The following is a 10908-nucleotide window of genomic DNA, read 5'->3' on the forward strand; positions in this document are numbered from 1 at the left end:
TAAGTTGTACCTAAGAGCGGGAAAGATATCATACAGAAGCATTATGAGAAGATTGCTAAATGGTATGATCTACGATGACTGTTGTTTGTAGCTTCAGAAATTAAACATGTGGTCAGGAACATACCTACATTTAATGTTGCGTGTATTCATTATCTGCAACGAGCTTATTAAATTCATAGTGAACTTTGGGTCACTCTTTTGATCAAGATTGACACCACACGGAGCAAAATGGTGCCAAAACGACTGATACACATCGAAGAATATAATACCATCAATTGTTTCTTCATAAGTTAAGACTATATCTACACTGGTATGTTTAATTCTATAATAAACAATGACAAACAATGACCGTAAAATGTCAAGTACGAATACAATTAGGTATTATTGTTTTCAATCAATTACGTCTCCTATTAATTAACCAGTTTTGTCGTAAATAAATCCGTTTGTAAACCTTTTATTCACCGGGACTTATGAAATAATTTTTCAATAACAAAATATTCATTTCATTTCAAGAAATATTAAAACTAATAATATAGAAGAATAATTCCGTCCATTTACAATCAATTTGAAGTAATAATATGCAGTTAATTTATATCTTTAATATATATAATAGGTACGGTTTTCGAGGATTTTACGATAATAATTCTGAAGATGTAAATAAATGAATGAATTACAGGCAATACGCTGTCACGTTTTGTTTCCGATTGTATCACCAGATATCTGTTCAGATAGTTGGTTATGAATTGGCTAAAGCTGTCTCTCAAAATTGCACCATGTCTACTGATGGTTATGGACGGGATCGATCATTAACTTATTAAGAGTGATACATGTCTATGATAAATATTATGACTATCTGATTTGCTATTACAGACGTGTTTGATAAATGTCAATTAACTGTTAGAGAAAAGTAACTATCTGTTCAGATAGTTGGTTAAGAATTGGCTTAAGTTGTCTCTAGAAAATGAGACATCATGTCTACTGATGGTTATGGACGGGATCGATCATTAACTTATTAAGAGAGATACATGTCCATGATAAATATTATGACTATCTGATTTGCCATTACAGACGTGTTTGATAAATGAAAGATATAAATGTATTAAGTAAAATATGAACTCACAAAAAATACTGAACTCCGAGGAAAATTGAATCAAAAGTAATAGTAATGTCTGATCGACATTACATGATAAGTGCGTTTCAAATGTCGATTTCACTACAATTAATCAAAAATTTAAAAAAAAAACACTACAAATTTAAATAAAATACAACAAAGTGTAAAAGTCTATAATGTTAAATATTAAAATCGAAGTCCAATAGTTATAAACTACATCGGTATAGTTTGTTGATACTTGCTAGAAAAGGGGTTAAATATTTGTCTAGCATTGCTTTATTCTGTTTCTAAATGTTGCTCATATAACTTGAGAGTGGCAATGATATTTACTCGAAATTAATCGAGACCCGTGAATAATTAATATTTCATATGTCTTTCAGATATATAAGTCGTTTAAGATAATAGCGTGGAGACTAACTACTATGTGACCAGGTGTGCTCTGTAGTTTCATTATCATGAGTGCAATCTTGACAATCTTACTATATCATATATTAAAATGTTGAGTCGACATTTCGATTAGTACACCATTATCACACGAAGTACCTGGTTATGTTAAAAAAGTTAATACTGCTGGGCCCAGTTGTTCAAAAGTGTCGTTAGCCTTAACGATGATTAAGGCTAACGAGTCGTTAAATCTTAACTAAGTTGTTAGCTAACATATGCGTTAAAATGTGTTGTTCAAATTTTTTTAACGACAATGTTAACTAACACTGCGTTAAGAGTCGTTAAATTTTTTGTCGTTAAAATGTTACCCATAATGCACAGAAAATCTTCACTTCCTGTTACCAAGATGGCTGAATTGTCTGCAAAAAAATTGCCTAGGGACAGAAAAGCTAATTTCACATCAATTGAAGCCAACCTTATAAGTTCCAGAGTTACTCATGAGTTGGAGTTATTGAAAGGGGGATTTTCTCCAGAAGTTACCAACCAGAAGAAGAATGATTTATGGAAACTCATTACAGAGGAAGTCAATGCGTTGGGAGTTTGTATGAGGAGTGAGACAGAAGTCAGGAACAAATACCGCAATATGTGTCGGGGTGCAAAAGAAAAGTTCACCAACAATAGAAAAGAAATGGGCAAAACTGGAGGTGGACCACCACCCACACAGCTGACTGTTGCGGAGGAAAATATAGTGAATGCTATGAGGGATAGTGCCTCATTCATTGGAGTTGGTGGCTTGGAGACAGAAATAACTTGCAATGGTATGTTTTTTTTAAATTCAATTTAATTTTTACTCTTATTTCATTCTTTAATTTGACTTAAAAACTTTGATTTTAACCTGTAGATATAGAAAATAAGTTTACGCTAACGGTCGTCTGCTTTGACAGAAGGGTTTCCCATAGCATGGGATTTCCTCGCTTTAAATATATTTGACCTTGACATGTTCTAAAAATATATACATGTCAAACTACTTTAAATTTTCATACTTATGCACAACTAGTGGTCACTTGTACATAAAGGATTGAATTACTCACTTACACTTTTTGCATTTGGATATCCTTGAAACAGTATTTAACCTTTATTAATCTTTATTTTGATTGCAAAACCTACTTTCACCATCGTGTTGTTTTTGGTTTTGTTGTTGCCGCTTTTTTGTCCCTTGTAACATTGAAAATATATTTTTTACGGAGATATGACTTTAAAAGAATTTGAAACTGTTTTAAAGTTATGAAACTATTTTAATCAATTAAAATAATAACTTATTAAGTTTAAAATATATAATTTCATGTACAGATAAGAACTTATCAGTTGCTTACACCATAGAAGAAAGACTATAGCCTGTTTCTTATATCTGATCATATCTTGTAAATGAATAATCTAAGAGTTATTCCTCTTTGTACTTCTGTTTTCAAAATAAAAAAAAACAGTTTACTTTCAAAGTGGCCTTCTTAAACTGAAAAAAAATCCTATGAAAAATGAAAACAGGGCTTCGGCTCAGGGAATATAAACTCTAAGCCGGGAATGTCACATTAAATACCTTGTCTAAAACCTGAATAGCTTATAATATAGTATAATTGCATAAGTGTTATATACTATATGTTTATGCTTTCACATTTGTTCTTAACCATTTCATAGGTCATTTGTAAAAAAAAGTTAAAAAAAATCAGAATAATTTACTTTGAAATAAAACCATTTTTTCCCCTCACATGTCACCTATGAAAAATTCAGGTCATTGTCCGTATGTTAATACATATATATTAAAAAAGAAGATATGGTATAATTGCCAATGAGACAACTGTACACAAGAGACCAAAAAGATAACTGTACAACCTTAAACAATGAGCAAAGCCCATACAGCATAGCCAGCTATAAAAGGCTCTGAAATTATCTATTTGTATAAATTTGTTCCTACTCATTGAAGAATCTGTACAAGAATTTCTATTCCTATTTCTTTACTTAATATTTTAGAAGCAATTTCCACCTCAAATGGAAGCCAGTCTCAATGCACTGCCACAGCTACCCCCAGACCTACAGGAGAAGAATCTGTCTGGATGAGAGCCTAAGACAGACATCATGCAAACTTGCAGAACAATGAGCAGACCTGCCCTGTAGCCGATGATGCTGAAGGGACTGATGGAAATGCCACATCTCCAGGACCAAGTATTTCAGCATCTTCCCAGTCAAAAAGATCTTCAAAATCATGCAGGTAATGTTACTTCATATTTACCACAAGAAATTTCTTATTTCATGACATCTGGGGTATGATTGTCAATAGGTCATCTATCTAGCAAAGTTATAATAAAGTGCATGGGTATAAGCTATAAGGTAACTGTGCAGCCTTCGACAATGATAAAAACCCATACCTTATAAAAAACCATGCAATGCCAATGGATTAAAAAAAAGGAAAATTAAAAAATCATAAAAATACAATATAAATGAAAAACCACTGACCTTCACAGAGAGTGTGTAAGCACTCAACCTTTTTTTTAAGGGGGGGGGAATTTTGTCCTGCCTTGGTTGTTGTTGTAATTTCTGTCTTGCCTTTTAATTTTTCAATCTTTTTGGTCCTGTCTTCTTTTCTCTTTAGATTACCCGGTGTGTGACTTTTTTTTACATAAATTGTCATCCTGCCTGTTTCTTGTAAAGTGTTTTATCATGACATTTTTTACTTCTTCTCAAAAATCCTGTCCTGCCTATTTTTTTCTAATTTCCTCGAGACCCCCTTCCCCAACCTAAAAACCAAAGGCTCCCTAACTTTGATGCACACCTCATGGTACTAAAAATTCAAATAAGTAGACAAAAAAAGAAATAATTGTTCCATTATAATACAACTGATGAGACACCCTCTAGGAAAAAGGGACTGTTAAAAGTTGTCAGAACTTGATTATGCCCCAATTAACTTATAATGGTTATTTATACAGTAATTATTTTGAATGTGGTGTTTTTTTCTTGCAGCATACAGCAGACACCCAGCAAGAAGAAAAAGACAGCTGAAGATGTGTATACATTACAATGTGCAGTTCTTGAAAAGGAACTAGAGAAGAATACACTACAAGTAGATCTGTTGAGGAAATTGCTTAGCAAATATGACAGTTTAGATTCTGATGCCTTGGAACTATTGTCAGTTTTAGGGCAGTGATTGTTAAAACATTTAGAAAACTTTTCAAGTTGTTAGATATTTAAATGTTTGAATCTATTTACTGAAATGATTGACTTGTTTTAATTGTTTTTTTTTCCAAATTTCTATGTTTATTACAAAATCAAATTATTAAAATACTGCATATATTATATTGATAGATTTTTCTATTAACACACATCGTATGTATGAATTCTTTGTGATTGAAATTGATGATTATATAACTTATAAATGAATACTGTCAGCAATTTGGATTTTTTGTTGTTTTTTTGTCATTTTTGTAGCCTTATCAATGAAGATAAGATATCAATGTATTAACATGTTGATGTCAAATATGATAATTTCAAGCTGGTAAGATGATAATTCAAATACTGAGTCTTATTTCACCAACAACGTTTCTGTATATAAAGGAAATTGACTTTTTCAATGTTGATGGCTGTACAATTGCTCATATCTATATCATTTGAAGTAAAGAACATTTTATCTTATTGGCAAGCATACCAAATCTTCTATTTTCATTGTGGGTGCAAGATTTTGGAAATTGCCAAATATGATTTTTGTATCATTCAAAGCTAAACAATTTTATGAAATCGTAAATGATCCTGGTACTTAAGTTTCTTGGATTACAATATATAAAATTAAAGAAAGTGAAAGAGATGTTTTAAATTTAATGACGGTTAAAATAAGTGTCAGCAATGTGCTCCCTAATCCCTCTTCCATCCTGTTGTCCATTATAGTTGTTTCCATTTTCAACATCCTCATTAACAAGCTCATCAGCTACATCTGGCTCATTTAGCTGTATGCAGATGTTGTGTAGGATTCCACAAACCATTACTATTTTGGTTACCTTTTTGGGATCCATACGAATCTGCAAAATTAAAAAAAAATTACCATGCAGGGTTACACAATACACTAGATTGTGTGGTTGAAGGACGTAATAAGATGCAAAAAAGTCGTTGTGTGGGTTTTTTTTCTCTGGGACCACTGATCCATTTGTGCAATCTGTTGGTAACTGAGTCTCAAAAATGTATAAGTATGTAATATTAAGTTTAAATATACAAAAATGTACCCAAATAGTTCCGGTTGATATATATATCTAAGACACAACTCGGGTGCAAATTTGTTCGATATAGTATTGGCAGTGAGAGGGAGTGGAAAAGGGGGAGGGTGGAGGGTGGTTTTGTAATTTTCTTTAAAAAAAATATTATGATTATAATTTGAAAGGAAAAATATACTCCAATCAATCAGAAATAGTAATAAAATCATCTAAATAATAACTCACTTCAGAATGCAATATGTGGAACCTTCTCTTCCATCTGCCAAATGTTCTTTCAATAATGGATCTTGTGACTGCATGACACCTGTTGTACCTTCTATGGTGTTGTTCATTGGGGTTCAGAAAAGGTGTCATTAAAAAAGACCTACAGGGATAGCCACTATCACCAAGTAAGATGCCATTTTCCCAATTGCCATTTCTCTCCATGTGCATGAGCAAATATATCTATTTTAAAGAATATTATACAATACATACATATACATACAATACAAAAATATTTTTTAAAGAATATACATGCATATCAATTTAGTTTGCATTGTTTAAAAGATATGGCATTGGCAATCATACAACATTTTACCATTCTTATCCAGACATTTTTCATTCACTTTTTGCTGGCTGATATCAGGAACATATATAATACATATATGTCTCTATTAATATGATATAAACCAGAAACATTGAACATTTAAAAAAGTGAAAATATTTTGCATCTTCACTTAGGTTGTCACATAAAACAGAAATATATATATACCATCTGGAACTAATAGAATCAAATAAAGTAGTGTTTTCAATGTTATGTATAATTATGATCTGTTTTTCATGATAATCCATTGTATTCTAATGACTAATGAAGCTGATTTAAAATTATTAATCAACCATTTACACTCACCTGTGATGTTCTGAAAACATGTGAATCATGACAACAACCTGGCCAATTTGCATTTATGTTTGTAAATCTACCTGAAATAAATCAGTTAAAACATTATATAAAGCACTAAGTTTAAGTTACTTTTTGTCTATTAATTTTTTTCAAAAACTAGTAAACCTTAAGAAACATTTCCCAAAAAAGGAGGGGTCAAAGATTATAAACCCTATAAGTCTTATTAATCCAGCGCCTTTTTTTTCAAGTGTACAAAATGGAAAAAAGGGGGGGTACTTATAAATAAGTTGTACATTCTTTTTGGAAAATATTGTTTTTAAGCTGGAAAACTTTTTTTTTTATTACAGTTACTGTATGGATTTTTTTTTATCTAGGTCTGTAAGTAACTATATTAATATCAATTTTAATATAAAGACTTCGTTATATGGAACAGACTATAGTGAGACTGGTTTCTGAAATTTAATTCAGGGGAACAGCAGATTTGTTTACAATGTGACAGTTCAAAATTACATTACGTGAAGATGAAAACAGAAGAACATTACCCTTTGCATCACAAACTGCTTGAACATTCAGGCTTGGGTAGCCTTTTCTGTTGATAAATGAAGGTTCGTCATGATGCGGTCTCTTTATTCTTATATGTGTCCCATCAATAGCACCCAAAATGTTTGGAAACCCAGCAAACTCGTAAAATTCAGCTTTGGTTTGGTTAAGATTAGTAGGCCACTGAATGAACTCGTTCCTCTTTTCACAAAGGGCATCTAAAACAGAATCGACCACTCTTGAAACTGTGCTTTTGTCCAAACCTATAAAGTAAAGATGCACAACTTTAGGGTAATGACTGCCCAATTACATTGTAAACAAATATGGTCGTAGTGCAGAGTATGGAAGAAACAAATACAACAATAAATGCATGTACATGTACACTATGAATTGCCACATTAGATCCTGCATAAAGTTCTCAAATTGAAATATTATATCATTAGAAAACATGTGTAAACAGCTGAACCATTTAAAAGTATATAGTCTTACCTAATGTGTCACCTATGACCTGGAGGAAACTTCCACTGGCAAGAAATCTCAACGTCACCATTATCTGTTGTTCTACACTGAGGGCATGATTCCGGTTTGTCTGACGTGTCAAGCTGTCCCTTACTAGATCAGATAAGAATAAAATGCCTTCCCTCCCAAATCTGTAGCGTGCTCTAAGTTCTGTATCAGTGTAGTCTAGGGTAAGTTCTTCTTTGCTTCTAAAAGTTCTTTCTTTTCTTTGAATTGGTACATGAAACAAGGCTAAATCTAAGGCTGCCATCTTTAACGCTGCGTTAGGGGTTTAATCGAGGTATGTCAAGTGATTAAGTTTAACACAGATTTAACGACTGCGTTAAGCGTTAAAATTTTTGAACAACACTTAACGATTATGTTAAATTTAACGACTGGCTAACGACACTTTAACGACATCGTTAGCTTAACGACACTTTTGAACAACCGGGCCCTGACTAATAAAGAATTGGTTAAAGACAAACATAAAGGTACGTTATATATATATTTCAAGATGTATGTAGAGAAATAGAAAACGAAGGAGTTTTTTAATAACAAGAGCTATTGCATGTGCGTCAACAGAGTAATAGTCTCATCATGTAAATGTAGCGGAATTTGATGAGACTGTTATTAAAGTGAGAGGGTTAGCGCTATAGAACCAGGTTTAATCCACTATTTTCTACATTTGAAAATGCCTGTACCAAGTCAAGAATATGACAGTTCTTGTCCATTCGTTTTTGATGTGTTTTGATTTTTTGATTTTGCCATGGGATTATGGACTTTCCAAATTAATTTTCCTCTGAGTTCAGTATTTTTGTGATTTTACTTTTTATATGATGTAAACAACATACGAATATGTCACATGTATAAGATTATTAAGGCACGTGAAGTTATATCAAGATGGTGATATGGTTGTCTATATAGAAATTTTGCAAGTATAAAAACGATGACATAATAATAGAGATTTACATTTTCTTATGTTTAAGTTAAGAGTGTTCCATAGTTATGTTGTGGCAGGGATAAAACATTCAGAATTTAAACGGGTCCGTTTGTTGATTTGTGAAATATTATTTCTCTGTCTTGTATTATGATCATGCATACTGCCTACTGAATCAGGCAATAAGTCTCTTAAATACTCTGGAGTTTTATTATTCAAAATTTTGTACTCTGTGATTGCGTCGTCTTTCTGATAATTTTTCCCATCGAATTTCAGGATATAAATTGTTTATACTGGTAAGTTAAGTACCCCCGTGACGATACGCGCTGCTTCAAGCTGAATGCTTTCAAGTTTAGCAATCAAATTATGATTTTGAGAGTCCCAAAACGACATCGGCCTTTTCAAGAATTTTGCGAACAAATGATATGTGATTTTTTTAGAGTGAAAATCTATTAAGAACATTCTTATTTTTTCTCATTATATTTATTCTTTTGTAAGATCTGGAAACTATATATTCAATATGGTCGTTCCAGGATCCGTTGTTAAAATGACACCTAGATGTTTGTGTTAGCTTACTGATTGTAGATTTCGGGTGTTAATATTTAATGGAATATGAAAGGGTCTATTTATTTTTTTTGAAATTATCATAATTTCAGTTTTTTGGGCATCAAAATTCACAAGCAATTTGTTTGACCAATTATAAATCTTATCTAGATTTCATTTAAAGTTTTAGCTGTTTCTGTTGGATTGTCAACCATAGTATATAATGAAGTGTCATGTCTCTACAATATCGTTTATTAATATAAAAAAGGAGAGGGCCTAGAATGAACCCTTTGGGAACGCGTGCATTTACAGGTATCCATTCAGAACTTGAACTGTTAATAACCACCCGCTGGACTCTATTTGTAAGATAATGTTCAAACCACCTAAGTAAAGAACATAATATGCCCGCTTGTTGAAGTTTAAATAAAAGTCCCTTATACCAGACTCGATCAAACGCTTTACTAATATCACAGAATACTACCCTTATGTCTTTATCGCTATCTAAAGCCTTCCCAAATCATTCGAAATGTTAATTAGTTGATTAACCGATGAATCCCCTGGGTAAAGCCGACTGATATTTTTGTTAATATATTATTGCGCATAAAGTGATTGTTTAACATGTTTATTTACACATCGTTCCATACACTTTGATATTACACTCAACAAGGAAATAGGTCTATAGTTTATATCGTCATTCGGTTTACTATTTATATAAACTGAGGTGACATTTGCTCTTTTCCATTGATCTGGAAAAGAAGACGTACTTAACGATAAGTTAAATAGTTTACACAGTGGAAACTTTAAAACGGAAGATGCTTCTTTTAAAACAATTGGGCCAGAATCTTTTGTGGGATTAACAATTTTCAATATATCTTCAACTTCAGTAACAGTAAGTTCTATGTAACTAATGTCACTACTAATATAAAAAAAATCTATTAAATTCATTTGACTTTTCGATTTCATCAAATATAAAAGTTGTAATTAACCATTAATAGAGGTACACTTGCGTCGTTTGTTTTTAATCCGGATATTTGTTTAACCGTTTTCCACCAGTTAGAAGTAGACGGGTCGCTTTCCTGATTTTTTAAATTAAATTGTTGTTATAATTATCCTTCGATTTTCTAATTAAACTAGTATCTTCATTTCTTATTTTCTTAAATTTTGACCACTCTGATTGGTTATTATATTTTTTAGCCTTTCTGTGGATTCTATTTTTGTTCCTTAATTTTTTTTAACATCATTTGTTAGCCTTGGATGTTCATTTTTACGAACAGTTATTATTTTATTTGGATTACATTTTTCAGCACCTTCTATGATAGTTTCTGTTTTATCAGTTGTAAATTGTTCAACGTTATTTAAGTTAATTACGGAACCCCATTGTTTTATCAGATAAAATGTTACGATATCTGTCATAGTCTCCTCGATCATATAGCCAAATTTTACGCTTTAAACTTTTTTGACGACATTTTGGAAAGTTCAAAAGACTAATTATAGGACAGTAAAAACGTATTTGGTCTAATAAAGGTGGCCCGACTCCACTGTACTGTATTATGTGAGCACCGTGTGTTATAAAAAGGTCTAACAATGATGACGACGATTCAGTAAAATGAGTAGGTTCATCTATCATTTGAGTAAGACTAAATTGTCTTAACCTTAGTGTATTTTTTGAATTTACAGGGGCTACTTGACCTGTAGCCATTATGTTATTAATAGTATTATCATTAGACGCCATAACAAGAGAATATTAAATTATCCCCAGATGTCT

At 31.8% G+C, this 10908-nt stretch overlaps 2 protein-coding genes across 2 annotated transcripts; one reads left to right on the plus strand and one right to left on the minus strand.

Annotated features, from left to right (window-relative positions):
- The first annotated feature begins 1790 nt into the window (after positions 1–1790).
- LOC134719308 (uncharacterized) lies at positions 1791–4691 on the plus strand. The gene is made up of 3 exons (XM_063582315.1): positions 1791–2313; positions 3665–3758; positions 4508–4691. The coding sequence occupies exons 1-3, from the start codon at positions 1809–1811 to the stop codon at positions 4689–4691; spliced, it is 783 nt and encodes a 260-aa protein (XP_063438385.1). The 5' UTR covers positions 1791–1808.
- Positions 4692–6616: 1925 nt separating this feature from the next.
- Positions 6617–8099, minus strand: LOC134719309 (putative nuclease HARBI1). Its single transcript, XM_063582316.1, has 3 exons — positions 7655–8099; positions 7168–7428; positions 6617–6705 (listed from the first exon to the last, which is right to left on the minus strand). Exons 1-3 carry the CDS (start codon positions 7932–7934, stop codon positions 6617–6619), a joined length of 630 nt encoding a protein of 209 aa, XP_063438386.1. The 5' UTR covers positions 7935–8099.
- Between the last annotated feature and the right edge of the window lie 2809 nt (positions 8100–10908).

Source organism: Mytilus trossulus, chromosome 5 (genome assembly GCF_036588685.1).
Source record: "Mytilus trossulus isolate FHL-02 chromosome 5, PNRI_Mtr1.1.1.hap1, whole genome shotgun sequence".
NCBI lineage: Eukaryota > Metazoa > Mollusca > Bivalvia > Mytilida > Mytilidae > Mytilus > Mytilus trossulus.

Bases quoted from the DNA above. Each gene is read 5' to 3' on its own strand.
- LOC134719309 (XM_063582316.1), bottom strand. From the start codon at position 7,934: ATGGCAGCCTTAGATTTAGCCTTGTTTCATGTACCAATTCAAAGAAAA. The intron at 7,429-7,654 runs GTAAGACTATAT...TTTACTTTATAG, and splicing joins GGTCATAGGTGACACATTAG to GTTTGGACAAAAGCACAGTT. The intron at 6,706-7,167 runs GTAATGTTCTTC...GATTTATTTCAG, and splicing joins AGCAGTTTGTGATGCAAAGG to GTAGATTTACAAACATAAAT.
- LOC134719308 (XM_063582315.1), top strand. From the start codon at position 1,809: ATGTTAACTAACACTGCGTTAAGAGTCGTTAAATTTTTTGTCGTTAAA. The intron at 2,314-3,664 runs GTATGTTTTTTT...CCTGCCCTGTAG, and splicing joins GACAGAAATAACTTGCAATG to CCGATGATGCTGAAGGGACT. The intron at 3,759-4,507 runs GTAATGTTACTT...TTTTTCTTGCAG, and splicing joins AGATCTTCAAAATCATGCAG to CATACAGCAGACACCCAGCA.